This window comes from Lonchura striata, chromosome 22, assembly GCF_046129695.1.
Source record: "Lonchura striata isolate bLonStr1 chromosome 22, bLonStr1.mat, whole genome shotgun sequence".
In the NCBI taxonomy this organism is placed as follows: domain Eukaryota; kingdom Metazoa; phylum Chordata; class Aves; order Passeriformes; family Estrildidae; genus Lonchura; species Lonchura striata.
In genome coordinates this window covers 4649948-4675744 of record NC_134624.1, presented here as the reverse complement: position 1 = coordinate 4675744, position 25797 = coordinate 4649948, and the positions used below count along the sequence as shown (strand labels likewise).

Here is a 25797-nt window from a genome sequence, read left to right as displayed (position 1 = left end):
CCGTGACGTCCCGCCCAGGCCCCGCCCCCGCGCCGGTGCCGCCGGGCCGTGAAGCGCCGCCGCCGCCCGTGCCCGCCCCGGCGGCCGCCGGCCATGTTCGCGGCGGCGGAGGAGGACGACGCCGATTTCCTGTCCCCGGCCAGCGGGTGAGCGCCGGGGGCGCGGCGGGAGCCGCTCCTCGCCGCCGGGTGGGCGCGGCGGCCCGGGCAGGCCGCGGGGCCGTGACCCGGTGAAGGCCCGCGGCCCCGGTGAGGGCGGGCAGGCCGCCCCTGCCCAGCCGGGGCTGCCTCTGTGCCGGGGGTGCGGCCGGGCCGTGCCCCGCTCCGTCCCGCTGCGGGAGCGCCGTACTCGCAGCCCAGAAGGGTCCGGCTGGCGGCGCGGCTCGGAGCGGCCCCGCTGTGCCCGGGGCGGCGGGTTCGAGACCCGGCCTGGGGGCTCCGCTTTGCTCGGGGACCCCTCCCCTGGGAGCCTCCGGGGTCGCCAGGGCGGAGAGCTCGGTGTTTGCGCTTGAATGAGGCGTGGGGGAAGCGGTTTGGGGCCGCTCTCCGCCGCTGGCTCCTCCCGGGCTACCCGCGCGGTTCCGCCGGGATCCAGGGTTTTGTATCGCTGACTTGCTGCCGCTCCAGCAGTTCCACTCCCCGCCCCCTTCCAGGAGCTTTCCTTATAAACTAATCGTCTCTCTTTATAGAAAGTTCAGTTGTGTTTCAAAGGAGATTCACTGGCAGTGGTGGCATCCTTTGTTTGAATTATTCCCTTGCCCCGTGATATCAGGAATAGGTTGAGCATAACTGGCCTTGAAGCTGTGAAATTTCAAACAATGTATCCTGAAGGAATAACCTCCAGCATTAAACCCTCTGTCCTTAGCTGGGAGAGTGTCTCCCATTTTAAAAGTTAATGGAAGAATGTGTTGCCTGGACATTTAAAGACAAAAGACTCCAGGACCTGAATGGTGGTTTCTCTGTCAAATATTATTTTGGGTATTGTAAGACTCAACTATTTCATATCAAGCTACTTCTAGTCATTGCTTCAAAGTAACTTCTTTTTTTGTGTAGTTTCAGTTCTTACACCTTCAGTCGATTTTTGAGGAAATGAAACACAATTGTGTCACTTTCCCAACCTCTTCATCTACAAGTTCTGCCTATTCAAAATTAAATGGTTAATTAGCATAAAGCAACTTAACCTGCAGCCCTTTGTTTACTTCCAAAGTATAATGCCCATGTTAAATAAGGCTAAATGGTTTTATTTCCCTCTCTAGAGCCAGATTAGCCTCTCTCTTTGGCCTGGATCAAACAGTCTCAAGCCAGGGAAATGAATTCTTCCAGTTCACTGCACCAAAGCAGCCCAAGAAGGGTCAGACAGCAGCTGGTGAGTAACTGGGCTTGAGTATGGGGAACACAGTCAGCAGCACATGTGTGTGGGGAGAACAGAGGCCCTGGTGAAGAGCATGAGAGCAAATAATTTCCTGAGCTTTCCTCAGGGATCTTTTCCTCCAGTGCCCTCCTACACCTGGATTTTCAGCTGCCCTTGGGTGACTTTGGAACACAAGTCTTTGTTTCTTTGTAATTTCCTACTGGAGTTGTTTTTCCCTGGGGGAAGGAAGGTGTTGTGGTGGTGCCAGCAGCCAGTCCTGTGCCTCTGACAGCTGTCCCTGTCTCTGTCCCCACAGGCCAGCCCCAGAAGGCTCCAGTGGCCCCGGCAGCCTCAGGAGCCCCCTCGGTGCTGGTGGCCACCGCGGTGCTCGCGTATCGATAGTGAGTGACTTCTGCTGCAGTCTGTGTCCCTCATCCCACAGGGGAGATATCCCTGGATAAATGGGAAGAGACAGTTGTTTTCAGACATATCTGCATGGTGGGAATGCTGCAAGGCAATGGCAGTTCTGCTCAAGAAAACTTCAGTTGCTGAGCTGCAGCTCTGGGTGAAGAGGTTCTGAGATAAAGAGCGAGCTGTGGGTTTGCCTGTGGCTGGGAGCTGTGTCCTGGCTGCTGGGCTGAGATGTGCAGTGCTTCAGGAGGCTCTGTCAGATCCTTGTGGTTCATGCACTTGAGAATTGAGGCATGAGCAGAATGAGAGAGAGCACTATAACTGTTTGGTGCTGCCATGATGGAAAAACACTTCTGCCCTGGATCTGTGAGGGCAGTTTTCAACTCACTGCACAGCGTGTGCTCTTGCCTGTGGGCGAGCAGGAATGTCTCTAAGCTAAGCAAGACTGCCTGACATTTCATACTTGAGGAAAGGGATCTGAACTCTAAAGAATTCTGAGTTAGGGACAGTCGTGCAGCTGAATGTCTCCCTTATCTTTCAGTACAAATGGGCAGTACTTGAAGCAAGGCAAGTACGGAGCAGCTGTAGTGGGGAACCATGCCACCAAAGAGGTGAGAGACACTTCCTTCCCTAACTCTGCCATGCTGAGGGCTCACTGCTATGAGATGGTGTTTTTGTGAGCTCTCCAGGTGTTTTGCTTTTGATGTTGTTCTCCTGCTGCCTTTCTGCCTTCTGGGTTTTCTTGGGGCTCAGCCACCCACCTTGGTGATATCTCTTTTTCCTGCAGTCTGTGAGTTTGTAAAATCCCTTACAACTTGTGCCTAAAATAGTTTGCAGTGTTTCTGGAAGTCATTCTGGTATTTATTCCAAATGTCTTTGACAACTGGATCATGTATTTGTGCACATGGAAATGGATACAAAGGAAAATTCTGTCCAGCAGTACAGAGATGCTTTGCTTAAGTTTTATTCTTTTGGTATAAAAAACATCTTTCCTTCCCAAGTGTTTGGAAGAACAAAGAGCTGAGGTGCCCAGTAAAGTGGTGTGTTTGAAAGTTGATTTTAAAACTCTCACCCATCCCTGGTGTTGGTATTTGTGATGTTTCATATCCCCCAAGTCCTCGTTCATGTCTCACTAAGGTGCTTCTGCTTTGGCAAGAACAAAATAAATCTTAGTTTGGTAACTAAATTCCTGAGTCAGTGATATGGGAAGTGTTGAGCTCTGTTGTTCTGGGGGAGCTGGGGAGGACAGGCAGTGCAGGAGGAAGCTGAACCAGCTTTCTTCAGGCTGCCTGTGTGATATCACATCTGGCTGGGGGCAGTCAGTGGGTCACTCCCCATTCACCACTGAGCTGTGTCCAGTGCAGGTGCACAAAGGAAATCACATTTTCATAATAGATTATGTTTTGTAGAGCCAAATATGTCAATAAATCTCATATCTGTGCTGTTTAGTACTTTGAAAATTCCATCCAACTCAGTGTGTTGTGTCAATAGGTTGATGCAAAGATAAAAAACCTCTTTAGGGAAAATGTCTTTTCCAAAAGGGTGATCAGGGCCTGGCACAGCTGCCCTGGGCAGTGGTGGAGTCCCCATTGCTGGAGGGGTTTAAAAGCCATGTGGCTGTGGCACTTGGGGACATGGGTCAGTGGTGACCTTGGCAGTGCTGGGGGAGTGATTTTGGATGTCTCTTCCAACCTAAATGCCTCTGTGATGGTTTGATGCCATGTGTGGTGACTTCTGTATCTGGAAGGGTTAGTGCACCATCTTTTTCCACTCTAACTGTGAAAAATGTGGAATTAATTAAAGTATGTTGTTTATTTTAAAACAGTGAGTTTCACTTGCATGGTTGCTGCAGCTAAGTAAAACCCTTGAGAATAAACCAGTTTTAATAAGTGTCAGAAAACTGTGTTAAGTATTTTTACTGTGGTATATTTGACAAATAAATACTGAGCCTTAGGCTCTGCATGTGACAAAGCACCTTACAATTGAAGACATTTTGAGCTCCTGTTTGTGTTCTTTTTCCGTGTCTAATTCCTTGTGGAATCCAGTACAGGATCCTCCTTTACATCAGCCAGCAGCAACAGATCACCTCTGCAAGGATCCACCCTGGCTTTGTGCTCACGGTGAGACTCTGGCTTGGAAAAGCCTTTTTTGATCACAGCAAACACAAGGTTGGCTCTAAAATTCTTCCTTAAGCCTTGGTTTATAACCTTTGAGATCAAACATCTGAGTGACAGAGCTGGAGGTGTCCCAGTGTGACTGTTCTCCTCCTCATGTATTGCACAAGAGGCTGTGACAGCTCCCTTTGGCAGGGCACCTCCTCAGGAGATTTCCAAACCAAGGCTCCTGTAGCAGGTAAATTATTACCTGTGCTCACAGAAGTGTTTGGGGTTTGCAGTCCTGTAATGGATAAAATCAGCAAAATTCCTCTTGCTGGGAATTCCTACTTAAGTGTCTGAGAGAATATAACTGAGTAAGCAGAAGGAAATGGCAGCAAGGAAATATTTTCTCTCAGAAAATTTACACTCAGCATTTTCCTGCTGTTGAGAACAATCTGGAGCATTGTGAACTCTAAAATGGAATCTCTCAGGAAGTTGGTTTCTGCCAGTTTTACAGAAAATTGACGTGTTTGTTTACTGTTCTTAGCTTGTCATCAGATGGCATCAAATTTCTTGGTATGCAAGACAGAAATTTCACTCCAAAACAATGAAATGTCTGTCCCAGCTTAGAGGTTGCTTTTTCAAGCACATTCTTGAAAAATTAATGGGTTTTGTAGTCACTTCTGATGACATGGGCTTAGAAGTGAAGAAGAAGTGATTTCTCGAACTGATTCTGGAAACCTAAATACAACAAACTATGAAATATAAATTACTTTCACTTAAAAATTCTCGGTATTTGTTAAAGAACCAAGCTTCAAGGAAGCTTCTGAAAGGTTTCACCTTCCTGTGTGAACTGCAGCATGTAGGAATAACTTAATATTTGCTCACATATTTGAGTTATAATTATTCTTCCATGATAGTGAACACCTAAATAAAAGCTAATTGTGAACTTGGGCAGTGGAACAGCAGGGTTCTTCCTGCTTAATTTCAGTAGCTCTTATTTTAACCTTCTTCTGGATGTGGGTTTTTAGTTCCTTTAATGTCTAAGATAGAACTGATTTCCTCTCCCACAGGTTCAGCCCAACAATTACAGCACGTTCTATGATGATCAGAGGCAAAACTGGTCCATCATGTTTGAGTCGGAGAAGGCAGCAGTGGATTTCAGTAAGCAGGTAACTGCTCCCCTCTGGGCCAGGCAGATGGCTGGTTTACAGCAGAGGCAAATCAAGTTTTATTTTCACTGGAGTTCAGCTTTGAGTGGCTGCATGACTGTGATGGAGACACATCTGAGAGGAGCCTGCCCTGAGTTGTGTTCATTAAAACAAATCTCTTTGGGCAGGGAGCCTGTTACTTCTCAAGATTCCCAAGTACTGCATATCAGTGGTTCTGTGGAGCAGAGGGTGTTTAATCAGCAGCATTCAGCACAAGGAGATGTGGAATGCCCTGGGAGTGCATTTCTAGTGTGGGCTTGATCAGTACAGCAAGGAATGCATCAGATTCATGAGTGGGACTTGTCCATGAAAATCCAGAGACACTGCCAAGCTTTTCCTCTGCAGGTGTGCATTGCCAAATGCAACAGCTCTCCAGCACTGGACTCTGTCCTCTGCCAGGATCTCCTCCTGGGAGAAGGGCAGGGGGTGGAAGGAGGAGACTCCCTGGAGGTTGCCTATACGGGATGGCTGTTCCAGAACCACGGGCTTGGACAGGTAAAGACACTTCTGCCACCTCCTCATGCTGGGTAGGACAGTCCCTGCCAGGAACCTGCACATCCAGCATAGTACTGGTGTTGATTTAACGGTGTACTTTGGGCATTTGTGGCACTGTAAGTGGGGTCATGTGTATTGCCTATAGAATATCAAGGGATTCTCACATATTGCAAAAAAAATCCTCATTGAAAGGATTGTTGAGCATTGGTACAGGCTGCCCAGAGCAGCAGTGGAGTCCCATCCCTAAAAGTGTTCAAAAACCATCTGGATGTGGTGCTTGAGACATGGTTTGGTGGTGAGCAGGGCACTGCTGGGGGAATGATTAGACTTGGTAATCTTAGAGGGCTTTTCCAACCTTAATGTTTCTATTATTCTGTTATGTTCAGGGGGAGGTGATTGAAATGCTTTTAAACTTCTTTGAGCACTTGCACACATGAATATTTAATGTTGTGTTTGGCTTGACTCAGCCCTGTCTAAAGCAGGTCTGAAGTCTTGATTCTCCACTTATTCACTTCATAAAATTGTATTTCAGGAAATGGACTAAAGCTCTGTCTAATGGCTGAAAATTAATTTTGGTAGTAGTGAGATGGGAAATAGCACTTAACCAGAGGCTCTAGGAGTTTATGGAACATGTCAAGCAGCATTCAGAATCTTGAAGCAGTTGAGAAAGCAATGTATTTTGTGATCTTGTTCAACTCTCCAGGTGTTTGACTCTAATGTTAACAAAGACAAGCTGCTGCGGCTGAAGCTGGGGTCTGGAAAGGTCATCAAGGTACAACTCCTGGCACTTTCATTACAATAATTCAAGTCTCAGAGCTTTGAATTACTGCAGATCTTGTTCAGGAATCATACATGCTATTTCTGTTTCATTTATTAGCAAGCGCTCTGTGACAGTGACTCACTCAGGCTTTGCACAATAGAGCCCAGTCTCCTTCTCAACATCAGTGTTAGACAGGAGCTCTCCTCCTTGGTAACAAAGGAAACTTCCTGTTTTCAGGAGCTGGGGTTTTATTGTCTTTGTTTCTCTGGAAGTCACTTAATCCATTCCCTATTCTTGGGGAACCTTATTTCTAAAGGAAACAATTTTTAATCCAGGTGTTGTGGTACTCCCTTAAGTTACCCCATAAAATCAGGGTTTGAGTCAGAGATGCTTTTGTCTGTGTCACTTCCATGACCTGAGTAATTAATATATGACCTGTATAATTCATATATAACCTGTTACAAGTTGTCTTTTATTGAAGATGTGCTATTTGTCTACTTTGTTTTATCCTGGATCTTGTTAATTTTGCCTGGCTGTTAGAGCCCTCTTGTTCAGTGCTGGCATCCCTTAGGCAGTTTGCATTGCTCTGACTTCATGTTCCTCATTACAACTATATTCTTTGGTTGCTTTGTAAATCTAACCAGAGCAATTCAGCTCACTTGGGAGTCCAGTTCTTCCCCAGAATGCTGAGTGAGCTTGCCACTGTGTGGTGGAGCTGCATCTTTATTCTTCACTTAACACTAGAATTTACAACTGGCTGTCAGGATTTGTGGCAAGACAAAGGTTTAGTGCTACACATTGAAAATAAAGAGGATTTTGCAAGAATCTCTTTATATGTGTTTTGGAACCTTTGCCTGAAGTTTTCTTAATTGGGGTAAATAATGTCACTGATCCAAATGTTGCTTTCTCTTCTGTTGCCTGTGCAAACCAAAGGGCTGGGAAGAAGGAATGCTGGGCATGAAGAAAGGAGGACGAAGGTTCCTCATCATTCCTCCAGCCTGGGCCTATGGGGCTCAGGGCGTGGCTGCTCGGGTCCCTCCAGACTCCACGCTGGCCTTTGAGGTGGAGGTCAGGCGGGTGAGTGTCTCCTGCCAAATGTTTGGTTTCCATCTCTTTTGTGACTGCAAGGGGGGAACCTGCTGTTTGTGTGAGAACTCCAGCTCAGAAACTGTTAGAAACCTCAGCAAGATGTGTATCTTTAATTCAAACAAACAGACCCAAAACAAAACCCTAAACCCAGAAAATCCCTCAAGGCTATTTGTCTGTTGTAACTGTCTTGGGATCTTTTAGCTGTCTTATTTGTGAGTCACTTGGGAAAACAATACTGTGGGAGGAATGAAAGGATGTAAAGACTCAGCAGCTCCAGCTCTGAATCAATTGGCTGCTTTTCCTTGAAGTGCAGGAGCTTCATGGGCAGTGGCATCACAAATAAATTGATGAAAAAAATTATAGGAACCCAGAAAAACCTCTGTTTTTTTACTTCATGCTTTTTAAGGTGAAGCTGGCAAAGGAGTGCTCTGGTTCAGATGGGCTGAGTGTCAGTTCAAGGGATTCCCCTGCACCTTCTCCAGTTCCCAGCTCAGATGGCTTCTCCTCAGACTCTGGTTTAGTGCCTCCCTCCACCATCCCTCCAAAGCCTGGGTAAGAGGCAGCATGGCCTGAGCAGCTTTGTGTCAATGCTGGTGATGCCCATCAGCACAGAGCTGCACTGACAGCTCATTTGGCAAATACAGGGCATCTGTGCCAGTTGAGTGCCCTCCATGTGGCAGAGCAGTGCTTGCTAACAGGACTTGCTGGAATTTTCTGTTTGAGTGCTGACTTCCTGATTAAAGCAGCTGGAATGGACTCCAGTGAAGGCAGTCATTCCAGCATTCCTGAGATCCAGTGGGATTGAGCTGTGTGGGTGCTGCTCTAACAGCTGTCTCATCTCAGCTGGCATCGTTGTCATCAGTTTGGACCTTCTCAGTCTCCACAACTCCCTGAGAAGAGGGTGTAGCCAGGTGGGGTTGGGTTCTTTTCCCAGATAACAAGTGAGTGGGGAGAGGAAATTACCTAAGTTACTCCGGGAGAGGTTTATGCTGGGTATTAGGAAAACCTTCACTGATAGAATGGTCAAGCATTGGCACAGGCTGCCCAGGGTGGAGTTACCATCCCTAGAGGTGTTCAAAGAATGCAGATGTGGCACTTGGAGATGGGGTTTAGTGCTGAACATGCTGGGGCTGGGTTAGTGGTTGGTGACTCAACCTTAGATGTATTTTCCAACCTTAACAATTCTATGTTCTGTTCCTTAAATTAAATGTGTGTCACCCTTTTTAGGGAGTCCAAGTAAGTGCTGCTCTTGTTGCCATAAGTAATTTATTGGTCACGGTTAAAATTATTTATACCAGAATGTGGTTGCTAAAGCAATCAACAAAATTACCTTTCCATAATCCACAGTTCCAATGGGCTGCAGTGGTGTCCTGAAGATATCTACAGATAACACTGCAAAGAATGTTCAGAAGTGTAGACTAAAAGAAATGCTCATGATGTGAGAAAACAGCTTTCCTAGGGAGAGGTGTATTTAACAGCATTTGTAGCTGCAGGATGTTGGCTCCTGAACTGCTCCTGGCTAATCTCCACTCCTGTTTGGCTTTGCAGGGAGCCAGCTGTTCGGGCCAAGTCCAACTCCATCAGTGAGCAGCTCGCAGTAAGTGCTGCCTTTTCCAAATTTGAAGCCTGAGTAGAGAAGTTTGTTTTCACTTTAAGCATTGTGTACTGCTAAAGATAAAGTGAGCATTATGTAAGACACTGGAATGTTCACCTTACAGCAGCTTAGGGTCTTGGTTTTGAAGGAATTAGTGGCTGGGCTTGATAATTAATGGTTGGACTCCACGACCTTAAAGGTCCTTTCCAACCTTAATGATTCTGTGATTACCAGGACCTGAGGAATCCAAGCCCCAGTTTCTACTCTTAAAAACAAAGTGACTTTGACCATGTGGATGTTCACAAGGCTGGTTGTCTTTTGAGATAAATGGACAAATTTAAAATAGGTAAGAAAGGAATTGGGACATTCAGGATGAGTTTATAGAGCTGCATGAGAAGACTTTGTGCCTCCAGACAGAAACAGCTGCTAAGCAGCCTCCTGAGCTCACACGTTTTCTTGTTGGTGTTTTGTGCAGGGATTGATTTTCCTCTGTCATCCTAGCACTGTCATCCTAGAAAGAGAATATATAAAACAAACCAGACTAACAATCCTGGTGCTACCTTGTGTGCTTGAAGAGGAGATTTTCATACAGTCGTTGAAAAATTGAGTCAAAACTCAGTCAGATTTAGAAATGTTTGTAATAACCCAAAAGCCTGGGCTGAGACAAAGGGAGAATAATTAAATGTTTCTTTTAGAACCCAGATGTGGCAAAGGCAAAGCTGATTTCTCGGATGGCCAAAATGGGACAGCCCATGCTGCCTTTCCTTGCTGGGACAGCAGGGAGCCAGCTGGACTCCAGTGACTCAGAAATAGAGGTACCAGTCACAGCAGGGTGACTCTCCACTGCTTTTCCTACACTGGGGGTTGCTTGAAGTGGGATCTGTAGCAGTGGCTCTGCCCTTGTCCAGGGAAATCTGCTCTGTTTCTGTGACAGAAAGGTTCCACTTGGGTTCCTGGGGCAACACCTTGTCTCAAGTGACCTTGGGCTCAGGCTGTTGCTTGTTCTTTGGTGTTTCTTGTAACATGCAGAAATGTTTTTAGGATCCCAATACTCTGAGAGGGACAACACAGCCAGTGGCTTTGACCAGACCCTCCCAGCCAGCTCAGGCAGTGCTGCCCACAGTGTCCACACAAGGTAATGTGCTGGGGAGCTGCTGCACTCCCATTCCACTCCAGGAGGGCTATGGGAACAGAGCATTCCTTCCAGGAGCTGAAATAGGAGCTGAAAGCTTCTGATAAGGCTTGCTGATCCATGAGCCACTTGTCCATGGAGCACAGGATAGTCCTTGAAGTGTTTCTTCATTGTGGAAGAGCAGCCGCCATGCCTGAGCTGTCCTGTCACTGGGCACTGAGATTTGTAGACCATGGGATTTGTAAATGGAATGTTACAAATCCTTTCCCAGTGAACAGTACTTTTAGGAATGATGGAAACCCAAGTGATGGGCAGCATGGGGCTGGCAGCTCTGCAGGGCTGGATGTGACTTCCCATGATGGAATAGTCACATCAGCTGCTGGTCAGAGCAGCCTTCAGAGTCAGTCTGAGTCACACCTTGTGTCAGTGAACTTCAGAGCATCTGTTTGAATGAAAAGAGGTTGTTTAAATGGAGCTAGAAGTGGCATTTCTCTGAAAGGTTACTCTTTTATTGACCTATTATCACTTGCTTGACTGGATTTAATTTTTACAAGGTTGCAGACAGGCTTTTGTCTGTTTAGTGGTTTGGTTGTTGGTGTTGGTTTTTTTTTTTTCCCCATTTAACGCTAAGTGAATTAAATTCTTTTGAGCTGCTTTATAGCATGCTGACTTAATTTTTTCCTTTTCAGTACCTCAAGCATCTGGTGTTGCACCTTCAGTATCTTCTGCTGCTTTAATTCCTGCAACGATCCAGCCCCATTCAGCTCTGCCTGGAGGAGCACAGGGCTTTCAGGTACCAAATTGAAATCAAGGAGAATATTGGCACTTCTGTCCTTTCTCCTGAGTCTTCTCCATTTCTGGGAGCAAGGACTTTAAGGGTGAGAGTTCCAGACTGTTTCCTGTGACTCTTTGGCATTTTCAGGTTTTTATCATATGCCTCTTAAAATTTATTGAGAAAGGGCTAATTTTCTGTTTATGATGGGTTCTTAAACTAAGGATGAACCAGGCTTTAATACCTGGTTTTGTAGTGGATACAACAAAAACTTCCAAGTTCCTCAGCAAAGAGCAGTAAAGTCGCAATCAAGTTGTGTTATGCTTTCTGAGCCCTTTTTAGGAAATAAGCTTGTGTTCAAATTAACATAACTTCAGAGGGAGCTGTTCACATGCTGAGTTTTGACTCTCACAAATGTAGGGTGACACAGTTTTGTTTAAATTTCAGTGAAGGTGGGAACTAACCCTCAAAAGAAAAGTATTGCTTCCCTTTCACAATAAGTGTTGTGTATTTTGACTCTCCAACTCTTTAATTCTTTGATTTTTTTCTTTGAAACATCATCCTTGCTCTTGGGTTTCAAAAACTATGAAACTGTCAGGACACGGAGAAATAACAAAACGCATTCTAACCTATTGAACTTGTCCTGCAAGGCATATCCAGGAGTGGCATTTGCTTACCCCCAAACTGCTGCATCTGCCTCTCAACTCCAGCCTGTGGGTCAGATGTATCCTGCTCCTTACCAAGGTATGTTTTAAAAGGTACCTGCTTCTCAGAGGGCTGCAACACATGCAGTAAACAGTTGGTGATGGTGATTTATAGCTGTGATAGCACTGTGCTGTTTCACAGATGCTTATTTTTTAATACCAAATAGGGGCAAACACTTCCCAATAAACACCCATCTCTTTCTTACCTTGAAGAGCTTTGTGCAGTGTGAAAGGGGCTGGAATTTCTGTGTCTTTCTAAGACTGGGTATTACTAGAGGAATTTGGTAGATGGTGCTTCCAGTTTTAATTAAAACTACCAACCAGGGAAAGAATTGAACAGTAAAAGGCAAAACCTAGGAAGGACCAAATGCATTTAAAGAACCATTAAGTTATCCCAGTTTGTAAAGTCTTGAGTGCAGCTGAGCCTTTCTTGGAGCCTGTTTTCTCAGTGCAGTTTCAGAAGCTGACCCTCACTGTGGTTTGGTTGTGCCTGTGCTTTGATTGTCCCTCTGCTGCTCTGGTGTCTGGGGGATTTGCTCTTGATGAGCTGAGCTGTCATGTGGCTCAAGAATTTCCTCTACTCAAAGATGCCTGTTGAGGTTATTTGGGAAATACCTCCATTATTCACTTTCCAAATACCATGTCCTTTTAATTTCTGGGCAAAGAGTGGCTTTGCTGGTGGCAGGCTTCATGCTACCCAGCTTTTGCTGTGTCTCTGTGCAGGTGTTTCCCCTTGTCACTATAAATCTCTCTCCTTTCCCTTCAAGCCCCTGGAGATGTCACTTCCTTTTTGATGACAGAAGCTCGGCAGCACAACACTGAAATCCGACTGGCTGTGAGCAAAGTCGTGGATAAAATGGATCACCTGGCTGCCAAGGTATGGATAAAATGGATCACCTGGCTGCCAGGGTATGGATAAAATGGATCACCTGGCTGCCAGGGTGGGGATGAAATGGATCACCTGGCTGCCAGGGTAGGGATAAAATGGATCACCTGGCTGCCAGGGTAGGGATAAAATGGATCACCTGGCTGCCAGGGTAGGGATAAAATGGATCACCTGGCTGCCAAGGTAGGGATGAAATGGATCACCTGGCTGCCAAGGTATGGCCTGCTCAGGACACTTCTCTGTCCAGGTGTGCTGAGAACAGTTGGCTTTATTTAAATGCCTGCTTTAAGTGATGCAGTAAATGAGTAAAATTCCAATATTATCACACCTTCAAGTGGCAGCAGTTCAGCTGCTGTGTAAAAACAAAGCTTAGGCTTGGGGAAAGGTGCTGTCTTACTGTCTTGAATATCATATCATGCATTGTTTTGAGGATTCCCTACCCTCTGGGAGATGTCACACTTGATTCACTGCCTATTCACTGTAGCTGAGCAGAAAGAACAGTGAAATGCCTCTTTGCACACGTCTGACTCTTACCTCCACCCATAAATTCATTTCAAACGGCTTAAGAATGGTTTCTCCCTGCAGGTGGAGGAGCTGAAGAAGCAAAGCACTGCTAACAGCTCCCTGCTGCCTGGCATCTCCTCTGTCACTATGGAAGCCTCCATGATCATGAGCAACATCCAGCGCATCATCCAGGTGAGCATGGCCAGCCTGGTTTCACTTTCATTAGGAGCTGGGGCTCCCAGTGTTGCCCTCAATGAGGGCAAATGTCCAGTCACCCATGGCTTCTGGTTTTGTGTGGTCAGAACGAGGATGAGACTTACAATGATTTCCATCCCTCTTTCCCCCTCCTAAAATCTCTTCTCAGCATTTTGTGGTTTGAGTATTTTTTGACTCAGAGTTGTGGGTATTTAATGGGCTTTGACAAAAGGTTCATGTGGGAGGAGTTCAGCTTCTCAAAGCATTATGGATTTAACCTTACCCAGTCTCCAGCAGAACAATTTCACAGCTGAAGTACCCCATTGTAGAAACCACCTGCTTCTGCTATTCACCATTTAATTTTATGCTTTGAAATCTTTCTAAGCAGCAACCTTAAAAACTTGGGGTTTGTGGGTAAAAAAGTCAACTAGACACAATATTTTCTAGAGTGTGATTTGGCAGCTGCTGTCCTGTGCCAGGATTCTGCTAAATGTGGCAGGTGCCTTCCTGAGCTGCTCCCACAGAAGGGATGAGCATCACCACTGTCCTGCCCCTAACAAACCCAAAGGTTTAGGAACTGCTGCAAGGAAGTCTGAGTAAGCTGAATATTCATGCTGAGCTGTGCTTTAGGAGAATGAGAGACTGAAGCAGGAGATATTTGAGAAGAGCAGTCGGATTGAGGAGCAGAATGAGAAGATCAGTGAATTGATTGAACGCAACCAGAGGTAAGGGGTGGGAGCCTCATTGCATTTCCAGACTCTCCAGCTTACACTTGGGCATAACTGAGGGGTGTTTGTTAGGAGACAGCCATATTCTGATATTTTGATTTTTTTTTTTCCAAGGTACTTAAAGTGTAGGATTCCTCCCACCCTTTCTCTGAAGGGCTTATCCCCAAAACTCTGATTTACAGTAAACATGAATGTGTAAAAGGGGAACAAAATTCCTCATGCTGTCTTTGAGCACATTTGTCCTGCTTCTGGGAGTTTCTTTATTTGTGCTGGCTTTTTAGTGAGGTGAAGAAATTGTCGGGGACGTGGTGCCCTTTGTGAAGTTCAGCTGCTACCAAGTTACCAAAACCCTTGGAGCATGAGGCGTTTTCAGAGAGGTGAAGCACTGATCCCAGCTGATAAAATCTCTGCTGTGCCAGGCACAGCCCTCCCACCCCTCTGAGATCAGCACAGCACATGCTGTGAAATTGTCTGGGACTTGGCATGAGTTCAACAGAGAGCTCCTGTGCTTTGGAATATCACCTTTTCTGTCTGAGCCCCTGTCTCCCAGCCCTGTGTTTCCAGGAATGCCCACGGAGTCTCCCTGTTCACAGGTATGTGGAGCAGAGTAACCTGCTGATGGAGCAGAGGAACCACTCCCTGCAGACAACAAATGAGAACACACAGGCAAGAGTGTTGCATGCAGAGCAGGAGAAGGTAACAGTGGCAAGAACAAAGCCAGGGTTGTTGCATTAAAACGAGCTGAAGCCTTGTTAGTCAAGGCAGTTTTCTTAGAAGGCAACTGCAGTTCTGAACTTTGTTTTGAGGAAAAAAAATGGATGTTTTGATGGCTTTCATGTCCAATGCATCACAGAGAATATAACCATTCCATGCTGTCGTAACTTTAATATTGTTATCTTGTAGAAAGTGTCTGATTTATTAACTGTGTAGGCATGTGACCAGTGTATTGAGGAATTGTGTATCATAGGGCTTTTGAGTTGGAAATACTTCAGTTATTTAGTTGTACTGATAGTTCCAGAAGAGTTTTTTTCCTTTTCTATAACTGACATAGAGTGAATATAGATACAAGGAAAAATATTTCCTGCTGGAGTTTCTTCATTGCACTTTTGTGCTTTTTTAATGCTAATCAGAAGCTGTTTGTTTCTCCCAGTAACACGTTGTGCTTTTATGACAGGAACTGTTGGGAAATAGCTTTTAAACCAGTGAAATGCATTTATGCATGGCTGTATATCCTGAACCATTCCTGTAGGCCAGCCTAGCCCAGGAGTGCTGCTCTGGCTCTGCCACTGCATGGTGCCTGCTCTGCTGTCTCAAGCACTGGCTTCTTAAACTACACCAAGTCCAGTCTTGCTCTGTGCTGCCCTGCTGAGCTGTCTCTCTCCAGTTCAAACGTGACAAATGCTTCCTCTGTGTGAGAACCACATCTTGGTGCACCTAAAGCTGACCAGAACTGCAACTTTCCAAAGTGTGGTAAAGAGCAGAGCAGGGAAGGGCTGGTGGTGCTGAGAGCAGGCAGGGAATGGGGTTGCTTTTCCACCCCTAACCCAGGCTGCACACCCACAATATGTAGGAATGTGAGAGATTCTAAGCAGGAATAAGTTGGACTGAAATAATAAATTAAATTCCTTTCTCAGCGAGGACAGCATCCTGATGGTACAGTAAAACTTGGAGAGGAAGCATCTTTTAGAAGTATAAGATCCTCAGGAGTCTTTTGGGCCTCATCTTCAGCAGGACCCCACTGACTAAGAGATGTCACAGCCCAGGGATGATGTTACATGAACAGGCTTCAGGCCAGACCAGGAAAGCCCTGCCTTGCACTGGGAGACTTCCCCTGCTTCTGTGGGAGTATTGATGTAAATATGAAGGCTGGTATTTCTTCCTCTTCCCTTTATCTAACCCAGCTTGCCCTGGGACTGCAGTCACTGAACCCCAGGGAAGAGGATTGATTGGAAGCTGTTTTATCCATTGTTTACACACAGATTTGCTCACCATTTATTTGGTTGTACCCAGGATCGCTGAGGTGTTGGTTACTCACTGCTTTTGGGCTGTGGATCTTTGGCCCTGGCATAGCAATTCACAGTTTTAGGTGAAGGCTTAGTAATTCCCACCTCCCCAGTGCAGTCACAGCCAGGACTGCTCCCAGCTCTGGTGTGTGACATACCCTAAGGATATCTTTAGTATCTTTCCTTTTACATCAGGCTTCACTCCCTTTTTCTGTCGGAGCTTTTACAGTCCTTGGAGTAATTTAAAGGCTTCTCTGGCATGCCTTAGGCTCCTGTTATGAAGCATTTTGCTTTTCTGCTGATGAATGCCTCTGCCTTTTAAGTTGTGTTCTTAACCCTTCCTGTTTCCTGTCACTGCTTTCTCTTCCCAGCACATGCTGCCAGTGGATCGGGGCTGGGACCAGGTGAGGCAGTGTCTGCTGACTGTGTAGGTGGTAGATGGTTGTGCCCTAGGAAGTGCCAGCCCAGCTTCCTCTTGAACTGGAAACAGATTGGCATGAAAAGAATTGTCTCAGAGCTTGAATGAGCACAGATCCCTCACTGGAAAAGGGCTTTAGAACTGGCACTGTCTCCCCACTGGCCCCCCCTCTTTCTTGGGGAGCCCTTTCCATGAATTCTCTCACATTGCTGCTTGTTCCACTCCCCATGGGAGAAAAGGATCACTGGCAGAGCAGGTGCAGGTCACCCAGGATTGCCTGAAAGCTGCAGGCTGGAGCTGAGCTGGGGACATGAAACATCCTTTGTAGAAACTTCTGTTTAGTAACACTTCCTGCCATAGGATCTCCTATTTTTCTTTTCTTTATTTGCCACTAAAGACAGAGGCCAGGGTTAAAATAACCTTTAGTTGTCTTTAGCTGTGCCATGGGATTTTGTTTTAGCATGCCAGGAGTCAGTGTAGCAGTGGAACATTTATGCAAGCACAGGAGGAAAGCAGATCTGGTTCTGGCCACTCTCTGAAATGCTGCTTCCTCTTTAAAATGAGTGGTGTGGTATTCCAGCCCTCCAGGTCAGCACATCCTCATCATCACCACAGCTGGAACAATTTTGCTCATATCTCTTCTGTGCCAGAAGGAGTTGGTCCTCGTGTCGAGGGAATTTTCTTAGGGGGATAAAGCAGAGAGAAAATCCAGTTCTCCTGACCTTATGTTTTTTAAGAATGTGAAAAATCTGTTGGGAATCTTGAAATAGGCAGAGGTGTGGAAGCTGTTGAGGGACTCCCTGTGCAAATTCCGTCTTGCAGAGCATCCTCTGAAGTTTGTGTCACTCAACAAGATTGGGAATGGGACTTTGTGTCTGTCTTGATGCCTTGAGCCCCTGCTAACATTGTTTATGAGTTGTCTAACAAGCTGTGCTAGTGCCTGGTTTAGGGTGAATCACTGATTGTCAGCAATCCTAAATTTAAACAGGTCCCCAAATGACTGAGAGCTGTGCTGGGAAATGCCAGCCTTGCCCAGGGGCAGCCGAGGTGACCTCGTGCTGTGTGCTCTGGGGACAAGGTGCTCTCCTGGCTGGGACCAGCCTGTGTTTAACTGGCTCTTCAGTGATTTGTAAGCTTATGGAAGACAATTAGATGTTGGAGCCCAGGCTTTTTACTCAAATAGATGTTTTCATAGCCTTAAAACTGAGCAGAGCCACCAAGCACTGGTACCAGGCTTAAACATACTTAACCTTTTCAGGAAAACTCACTAGGTTGAACTGATGATGAAGTTGTCGGTGGCCTCGTGCAGCTTTCTAGTCAGTCTGGACAAAACTGGCGTGGCAAAAAAGTCACTGTTGCCTCCTCAATCTGGAGATGTCTTCCCTGATAAGGCATCCAACCCTTTTCCAGCTCTTCCTGAGCGAACACTTCTGCTGCTTCCTCACACATCCCTTTTTCTCCCCCCTCCCTTTTTCCTGCTCCGTTTGTGCTCCAGGCCAAAGTTGCAGAGGAGCTGGCAGCTGCCACTGCCCAGGTTTCCCAGCTGCAGCTGGAGCTCACTGCCCACCAGAAGAAGGAGATGGACCTGAGGAAGCAGCTCTCCTGTGCTGTGCAGGATGCAGAGAGACAGGAGGCACAGCTCAACAAGCTGCAGGCACAGGTGGCAGGTGAGAGCTCTTTCATGCCTCTTTTCTTTGATAAGTTGTAGTTTTTTTCCTGTCTTCTGTGGTATCTTCCTGCTTTCCCTAGGACCTGTCACAGGGGATGGAAGAAGGATATGGGTGCACTGAAATATCTGAGGGATGTGCATCCTTGTCACCACTGAAGGCAAAGTGGGATGACTCAAGAAACAGTCATCCTGTGACAGAGATGCCTTTTGTAGAACAATCTCTTGGCTTTTCTGTCCACCCTCGTGTAGAGCAGCCAGAGATGTTCCAGTGAGAGTTGATATAAACCTGAGGCGTTTGTTCATTCCTTCTGTGCTGTGGCCCCACCCTGAATCCTGGGGTCACTTCTGGGCCCCACATGATGAGAAGGACATTGAGGGGCTGGAGCCCCAGGAGAGGCTGAGGGAGCTGGGAAGGGGCTGGAGAATTCCTGAGGGAGCTGGGAAGGGGCTCAGCCTGGAGAAAAGGAGGCTCAGGGGGACCTTGTGGCTCTGCACAGCTCCTGCCAGGAGGGGACAGCCGGGGGGTCGGGCTCTGCTCCAGGGAACAGGGACAGGAAGAGGGAATGACCTCAGGCTGGGCCAGGGGGAATTTAGGTTGGGTATTAGGAAAAATGTCTTCACAGCAATGGTTGCAAAGCACTGGAACAGGCTGCTCTTGATAAATTCCAGTCCCCACTGCAGGCACAAGCAGAGTAGTTGCACTGTGCAGGAGACTCTGTTTCTCCCCATCAGCCCCCAAAATGTGCTCCCCTGCAATGGCAGTTGCACTCAAACTCACAGGGAAGTGTGGGGGTTTGTTTGCAGAGCTCCAAGAAGCCTCTCAGGACACTCAGAGCAGGTTCAAGGCTGAGAAGCAGAGCCGCAAACAGCTGGATATGAAGATTGCAGCACTGGAGGAAGAGCTGACAGACCTGAGAGTGGAAAAGGAGACTCTGGAAAGGGTATGTCCAGTGCCAGCAACACACTTTCAGTTGCTTACTGAAGGTTAACCCAAAAAGCAAAGGTTCTTGCTTTTAAATATGCAAATTAAGAAAATCTTGACTCATCTGCAGGCTGGTGGATTCTTTGTGCATATGTTAATTTTTTTTGTTTATTATTCATTATTGTTTGTTTAAATTTTTTTCGTATTATTTATTTATTTAATGCCTTACCCAGTAATGTGCCAACCTTTCCTTACCTCTGAGATAACCTCAGCTTGATTTCAAGTGATGAAGTTCCTTGCCCAAAGACCCTCTTTCTGCCTGAGGGACAAAAGCTGCTTTGGTGCAGTCTGGCCTATTCTATGTCATGTTCTGTACTGCAGAATCTTGCAGAGAGGAAGAAGAAATCCCTCTCAGAGAGAGCTCAGGCAGAGGAGGAGATGGAGGAAATTCGCAGGTCGCACCAGCAGGAGCTGGACAAGCTCCGGCAGCTCCTGAAGAAGGCCCGGACCTCGACTGACCAGGCAGCAGCAGAGCAGGTGGGGACTCAGAGGAGCTGCTGCTCCATGTCTGGAGGGCTTGTGGCAGCCTCCAGGTAGGAAATAACGTGAAAATGCTCAGGTAGGGGACAAATGAAAGCATTACCTACTTGAATTCATGGGTTAGTGTCAAACTGAGCAAAGAAGAGGCACCAAATTGAGATTCTAGTGGAGAGAAGAATATGGGACCTGTGAGGAGTGAAAGGTTGTTCAGAAATATGCCAAGAGATGTGAAATGTGAGCCAGATCATGTGGCCAGCCTGGGGCTTTGTGGCTGGAGCTGAAGTGAGAGGTGTGGGTATGAGCTGTGGCTGCACTGTCTGTGGGTGTCCAGCTCCTGTGCAAACACAGATGGGGTGTGTGTTCCTGATGGTGTCTCTTGTGCCATGGCAGCTGTCGGTGATCCAGGCAGAGCTGGAGTCCCAGTGTGAGGCCAAGTGTGAGCGTGCCCTGGCCTCAGCCAGGGAGCAGCACGCACGGCAGTGCCAGGAGCTGTGTGAGCAGAGGGACTCCCTGCAGCACCAGGTGGCCCAGCTGGAAGAGAAGGTAAAGAGCTGTTCTTTATTGCTGAAATGGGCACTAAACACCAGCAGGTGTAACCCACAGTCTTCTCCCACCTGAGGCTTGACTTTCTGCCTGCCTGCCTGTCATGGAGCTTGATCTCAGCCATCTGCAGGTGCAGGTGTTCTGCTGGGTTGGGTTTATTGTGGAGGAGGGAGAGCCAAGGTGCTGATAGTGCTGAACTGCAGCAACAGCTACAACTTCCACTTAGCTGCACTGTCCTGAGTGGCTGTTGGTGATCAGAGGCTGTTTGGAGTGGGTGACACTGCCAGGGGCTGTACCTGCTCTGCTTCTTGTGTTTCAGCTCACGGCTCTCAAACACTCAAAAAAAACAGAGGAGCAAAAGTTGTCTGAGGCTCAGCAGCGTTTGGAGGAGCTGGAGCCTATCCAAGAGAAGGTAAAGGAATAACACAGCAGCTGGATGGGAACTGGAATGCAGGAAAAACCAGCCTCGGGCTAGTCCAGAATAACAAGGATGAGAGGTCCAGAATATGGTAGGCAAGGGATCATTTCATGTGGTTTCCAGCAAAGCAGAACAAACCCAGCCTTCATCTCACTGAGATCTCAGTGGTGCTGCACTCACCTATTCTTGGTGACACTTGAGGAGCTGATGACACAATTGTGACTCTCCAAGGCTGGCTTGGGTGTCCTTATTTTGGTGCTGTTGCTTTCAGCCAAGTCTTTTGTGACATGCTTAAGACTCCACGCAGAGTTAGTGCCTCACTAAAACCCTTGCCAGGTCACCCTGGAGGTGGCTGTGGTGTGAGGAGCAGCTCTGAGGGTGGCTTTCCCTTGGCAGTACTCAGCCCTGCAGGCAGAGGTGGGGGTGCTGAGGGCTCGCTACGAGGAGCAGATCCGAGAGCTGCAGAAGGATCAGGATGGATCTTCCCCTGCAGACTACACTGAGCAAGTGAGTTGGACTCTCCACTACTTCTCCTTCCTAAGCCAATGGATTTACCTTGAATTATTTCACTTTGAACTGACATAAGAAGGAAAAAGATCATTTTCTCCACAGAGCACTGTGTTTGTAGTAACAGTCCACAGAGGAAGAAAGGGTGGGATTTTATCCTGGAGTCATGGTCACACAGAATGGTTTGGGTTGGAAGAGACCTTAATGCTCATCAATTCCATCCCCCTGCCATGGCAAGGACACCTTCCACTGTCCCAGGCTGCTCCCAGCCCTGTCCAGCCTGGCCTTGGGCACTGCCAGGGATCCAGGGGCAGCCACAGCTGCTCTGGGCACCCTGTGCCAGGACTGCCCGCCCTCCCAGGGAACAATTCCCAATTCCCAATCTCCCATCCATCCCTGCCCTCTGGCAGTGGGAGCCATTCCCTGTGTCCTGTCATTCCTTGTAAACAGCCTCGCTCCATCTTCCTGCTGCCCACTTTGTTGTCTGACTTTTATTTCTTGTTAAAGCTCTACATTGAGGCTTAAAAACTAAAATAAGTAAGAAGTGCAAGTCTGCCTTGGCTTTGTGCAGCCTGCCTCAGTTTGGGGGGATAAGTTTGGGTCACATAGAGTGGTCCTGAGTTAAGGTGACCTGATGTGGTGAGAATTTCTGTTTTGGAAAGTGGAAAAATCACCTCTGTGTTTGGATTTATTGTTCCTTCCCTTGGAGAAGTGCCTGATGTTGAGTGCAGTGTTTCACATGCTAATGAATTGTATGTGTTTCCTTTCATGCTGTTTTGCAGGTAAAGAAGATCATGAATGGAGTATTTCAGTCTCTTCGGGGTGAATTTGAGCTGGATGAGATGTACAGTGGCAGGACAGTGCTGGGGGTTGTCATGAACACTATCAAGGTATGACAGTGGTGAGAAAAGAGAGGGAGCCTTGGGCTAAAACCTCAAATCTGTACTGTGAGACTGAAATAACTGAAAGAGAATTTGTTGTGGGTGGCAAAGCAGCCTGGTAGGAGGAGGTGGTGCAGGGATCTGTGATGGGTTGTATTTAGGGTGTGTGTTCTCTCCCTTTTCCAGACTGTGACACTGCAGCTGCTCAACAGGCAGCAGGAGAAGCCAGAGCATGCCAGTGAAAATGAGGAATCTGACACAGGAGCAGCGAGACAGGAGGGATCACCTGGAGCAAAGACTGAGCACAGAGAGCCCCTGCAGCACAGCCCAGCACAGAGCACTGCACCCCCAGCTGATCCTGGGGAAGAAACCAGAGGCTGCCTGCAGCCTGAGCAGCAAGGCCAGGCTGCTCCTCACCCTGCTGGGCCCAGAGCTCCTGTGGAGGAGCAGGAGACACAGAGCACAGAAGAAGAGAAGGTTCAGGAGGAGCATCTCCCTCCTGCAGCTGATTGCAGCCTGGATGCTGAGAAGGGGCCTGTGCTTGCAGGACAGCCTGTTCCTGGGCTGGAGCAGAGGCTGGAGGGTGTTCCCATCGGGCAGGCTGACCCAGAACAGGATCCCTCTGCAGTGTCCTTGCAGGCAGCAGCTGCAGAGCCTTCTGTCCCAGGAGCCAAGGCAGGAGAGGTGGATGAGGCAGCGCTGCCAGCACAGCCGGCTGTGGAGCAGAAGGCAGAGGAGGCTGGGGGAGGTTTAGAGCCTCCTCCCTTAAATGGGGAGGAGGGGAGTGGCACAGAGCCATGGGATGGAGCTGGCTCCGAGCAGGAACGTGCTTCAGTGTCCAGCAGAGCAGAGCCAGGCTCAGCTGTCCTGAGAGAAGCTCCAGGATCACAGGAACTGGACTCCAGCCCCAGGAACACAGATTCCAGGTGAGGGGTGGTGCTGGGGCTGGGACAGCAGCTGGTCCAGGTGTGTCCCTGCTGCAGGACAGGACTGGCTGGGGCTGCAGCCCCTCATGGTGCTGGCACTGGGTGGCACCAGCCAGGAGCTGGCACAGACCAGGCTGCCCAGGAGGGCACATTCCACTGGGAGCAGCCCCAGAGCAGCATTGTGTCTGCTGGAGGCAGTGGAGACCATTCCCAGGGGAGTGTGCAGTTCCTGGTGCCTGCCAGATCCCAGAATTGCCCTGAACTGCTGAACAGTACCTGCCACAAAGGTTTCCCTTGGCAAAAAAGCTTTGCCATCTCTCAGAACTTGTAAAAGCAAATCCCATCCTCTGAGAGCCAGCTGCTCATTCTTTATCTCTTTGCAGCCTCTTTGAGGATGACAACTTCTTTGAAACAGCATCTCCTAAACCACTGAAGCCTCAAGTTCCCTCTGAAGAGGAGGATGAGGAGGAAGTGGTACGTATTTGGGTGTTTGATCTGATTGAGGCATGTCTGTAACATCCTCCCTGTGGCAGTGGGGCCCTGGCTGAGCTCAGAGCTCCCCATCCATTCCCTGTGTAAATCAGGAGTGTTTGGGGTCAGTGACTGAGCTGGGAGGGGCTGGCTTCGCTGAGGGAGTAGTTACAGACTCCTGCTGGCATGAAATCAGTGGGACTTGCCAGGTTAATTGAAGTGTTTTAGTGTTTGGCCCCCCTCCAAACCCTTTTAGGCTGTAAGCAGCTCCTGGAATCATAAAACCACAGAATCCTTAGGGTTGCAAAAGACCTTTAAGATCATCAGCCATCCATGTAGCATCATTCACCATTGAACCATGTCCTCAAGTACCACATCCATCCACTTTTTGAACACTCCAGGGATGGTGACTCCACGCTGCCCTGAGCAGCCCGTGCCAATGCTTTACATTCCTTTCCATCAAGAAATTTTTCCTGCTGTCTAATCTAAACCTAATCTCAACAGCAAACCTCCACATGAGAAATAAAAACTTGGGTAATGAGGCTTCTTGCTCCCAGTTCCTCAAAGCTGGCAGAGATTTCAGAGCAGTTTGTTCAGTGGTTATGAAATGCCAGGAAGCTGCTGGGGCTGACCAGTTTCCCTCTGGTGTGGCTTGCAGAGCATGAAGGGGCGTCCCCCTCCCGCGCCGCTCTTCGGTGACGACGATGACGATGACCTGGACTGGCTGGGATGAAGATGTGGCTGCTGAGCCCTCTCCTCTGGGCATGGCCTCTTCCCGTGCTCTGAGCCCTTGGTACCTTGGGAATGAGCAGGGACTTCCCAGCTCCTGTCCTGCAGCTGGATGGGGGCTGGCAGCAGGGGGCTCTTCCTGCACTCATGGGTGCTCAGCACTGTCACTCTGAGCTGCCAAACACTCTGGGGTTGGGCTGCGTGCAGGAGCCACCCACTGTCCCCCTCCCCTGAGCCCTGGATTCATTAATCTCAAACTTTTTGCAAATAGGAACTTGGTGAAGAGCTTCAGCAGAGCAAGTCTGGCAGGACCCTGCAGTGGCAACACCCTGTTAAAAAATCGGACTAAAATCTCCTTCCCCAGTGATGAACTCCTCGGAATATTTCTCTTAGTGCCCAGGTGGCTCCCAGGGACCCTGCACCCTCTCCCCACCGTGTCTGAGCCATGTGCCACTGGAGGTTCCCCCAGGAGTCCCAGTCAGGTGTTTCTTGTGAGCCCCTGGCTCTGCACAAGCAGCCTGGGCAGCCCTGGGGGCTGAGGTGGTTCAGGTGGGCACTGACTCAGCTGTGGCTGATGCTGCTGGGCCTTGGAGCTCTGGTAAACCTGAGGAGCTGTGCTGGGTGCAAGGAGCCCAATCCCTGCTGTCTGTTGGTCAGACACTCACAGGCAGCTCAGCTCCTCCTGTGCCCAGAGCTGAGGTGGTTTTGCTGGCCTGTGTTTCCCTGTGGGAGCAGCAGCCCAGCTCTGGGATGTGCTGTGTGTTTGGGAAGTCCTTCCCCACAGCCCAGCCCCTCTCTCGTGCCTTTGGCTCTGCTGCTGTTAAAGTGTCACCATTCCAGCACCAGTTAAATGGTACAGAGGGGTGGGACACAAGGCCCAGGCTGGGCTGCAGTCGGGGGGGGTCACCCTGCACTCTGAGGGGACCAGGAGGGGAAGGGAGTGAGGACAGAGCTGGGCAAACAGCCTGGGCTCTCAAGCACTTTTACTCATGGGCACTAACACAACTTCACCCCAGAAGTCTTTAAAACAAATGAACCCCTTTGTAAAATGAAAGGACTTAAACTAATTCTACTAATTCTGTTTAGTCTCTACACCTGCCTTTACAGTCTCTGATTGGAGTTAGATCTGTCCCCCTGGAGGTGATTTCTTGGGAGGAAAACACCCAAAAGGGCACTGGGTGTTGGTGTTGGGGGGTGTGGCTGGTCCCTGTGCCCCACCCTTGCCACAAATTGCCAAATGCAGATGAAACTGGGGCAGAGACCAAAGCCTGTGCCAGCCACTCTGCTGCCATGCAGGGTGACTTGACCTGGGCCTTCCTGGGCATCACTCAGTGCTCAATATGAGGGTGTTTGAAACGGGATTTTTGGGGGTGCTGGTGCTGCTCTGAGTGTCAGCGCCCTGGTGTCCCAGGGGCAATCATTGCTCATACTAACAGCTTCCACTTCTTGTTCCCTGTCACAGATAGACACCCTGAGGGAATTTGCATTTCACTTCTTGGAAAATAAAGTGCAATTAAACCTGTATTTCTTGCTTGCAATGGCTTTACTTTAGTCTGGTTTCATCTGTCAGCTGAATACTGACTTTGCTCTGACTTAAATTGGGAGTAATTTGATCTAGAAGCTGTGCTTGTTTGGTGTTGTTGAAGCCCTCTCCTGGAAAGGGAGACTAGGTCCTTTTGTGCTGTGGCTCCTTGGGCTCTCACACTGGCCTGGGCTGGGGTGAGAAGCTGGAGCACAAAGGACTGTAATGGTCATAGAGGGCGCTTCCCTGGTTCCCCTCGGGTTCTAGGGGAGGGAGGGGAGCCTGGGCACCTGCAGGGGTTTGCAGGGCCCAGGCCCTCCT

At 48.3% G+C, this 25797-nt stretch overlaps 1 protein-coding gene across 2 annotated transcripts; it reads left to right on the top strand.

Moving 5' to 3' along the window:
- The first annotated feature begins 34 nt into the window (after nt 1-34).
- Nucleotides 35-25492, top strand: FKBP15 (FKBP prolyl isomerase family member 15). Of its 2 annotated transcripts, XM_077787846.1 has the most exons (30): nt 35-146; nt 1256-1365; nt 1667-1751; nt 2303-2372; nt 3807-3881; nt 4931-5029; nt 5414-5563; nt 6267-6335; nt 7257-7400; nt 7819-7964; nt 8961-9009; nt 9702-9821; nt 10048-10141; nt 10828-10931; nt 11561-11654; nt 12382-12491; nt 13086-13196; nt 13830-13924; nt 14521-14623; nt 16302-16334; nt 17844-18015; nt 18822-18958; nt 19321-19476; nt 19870-20022; nt 20342-20434; nt 20837-20947; nt 21730-21837; nt 22015-22754; nt 23138-23228; nt 23884-25492. In XM_077787846.1, exons 1-30 carry the CDS (start codon nt 94-96, stop codon nt 23956-23958), a joined length of 3750 nt encoding a protein of 1249 aa, XP_077643972.1. In that variant the 5' UTR covers nt 35-93; the 3' UTR covers nt 23959-25492. The 2 variants fall into 2 exon arrangements, with proteins under 2 accessions (XP_077643972.1, XP_077643974.1); XM_077787848.1 differs by lacking the exon at nt 16302-16334.
- The last annotated feature ends 305 nt before the right edge of the window (nt 25493-25797 follow it).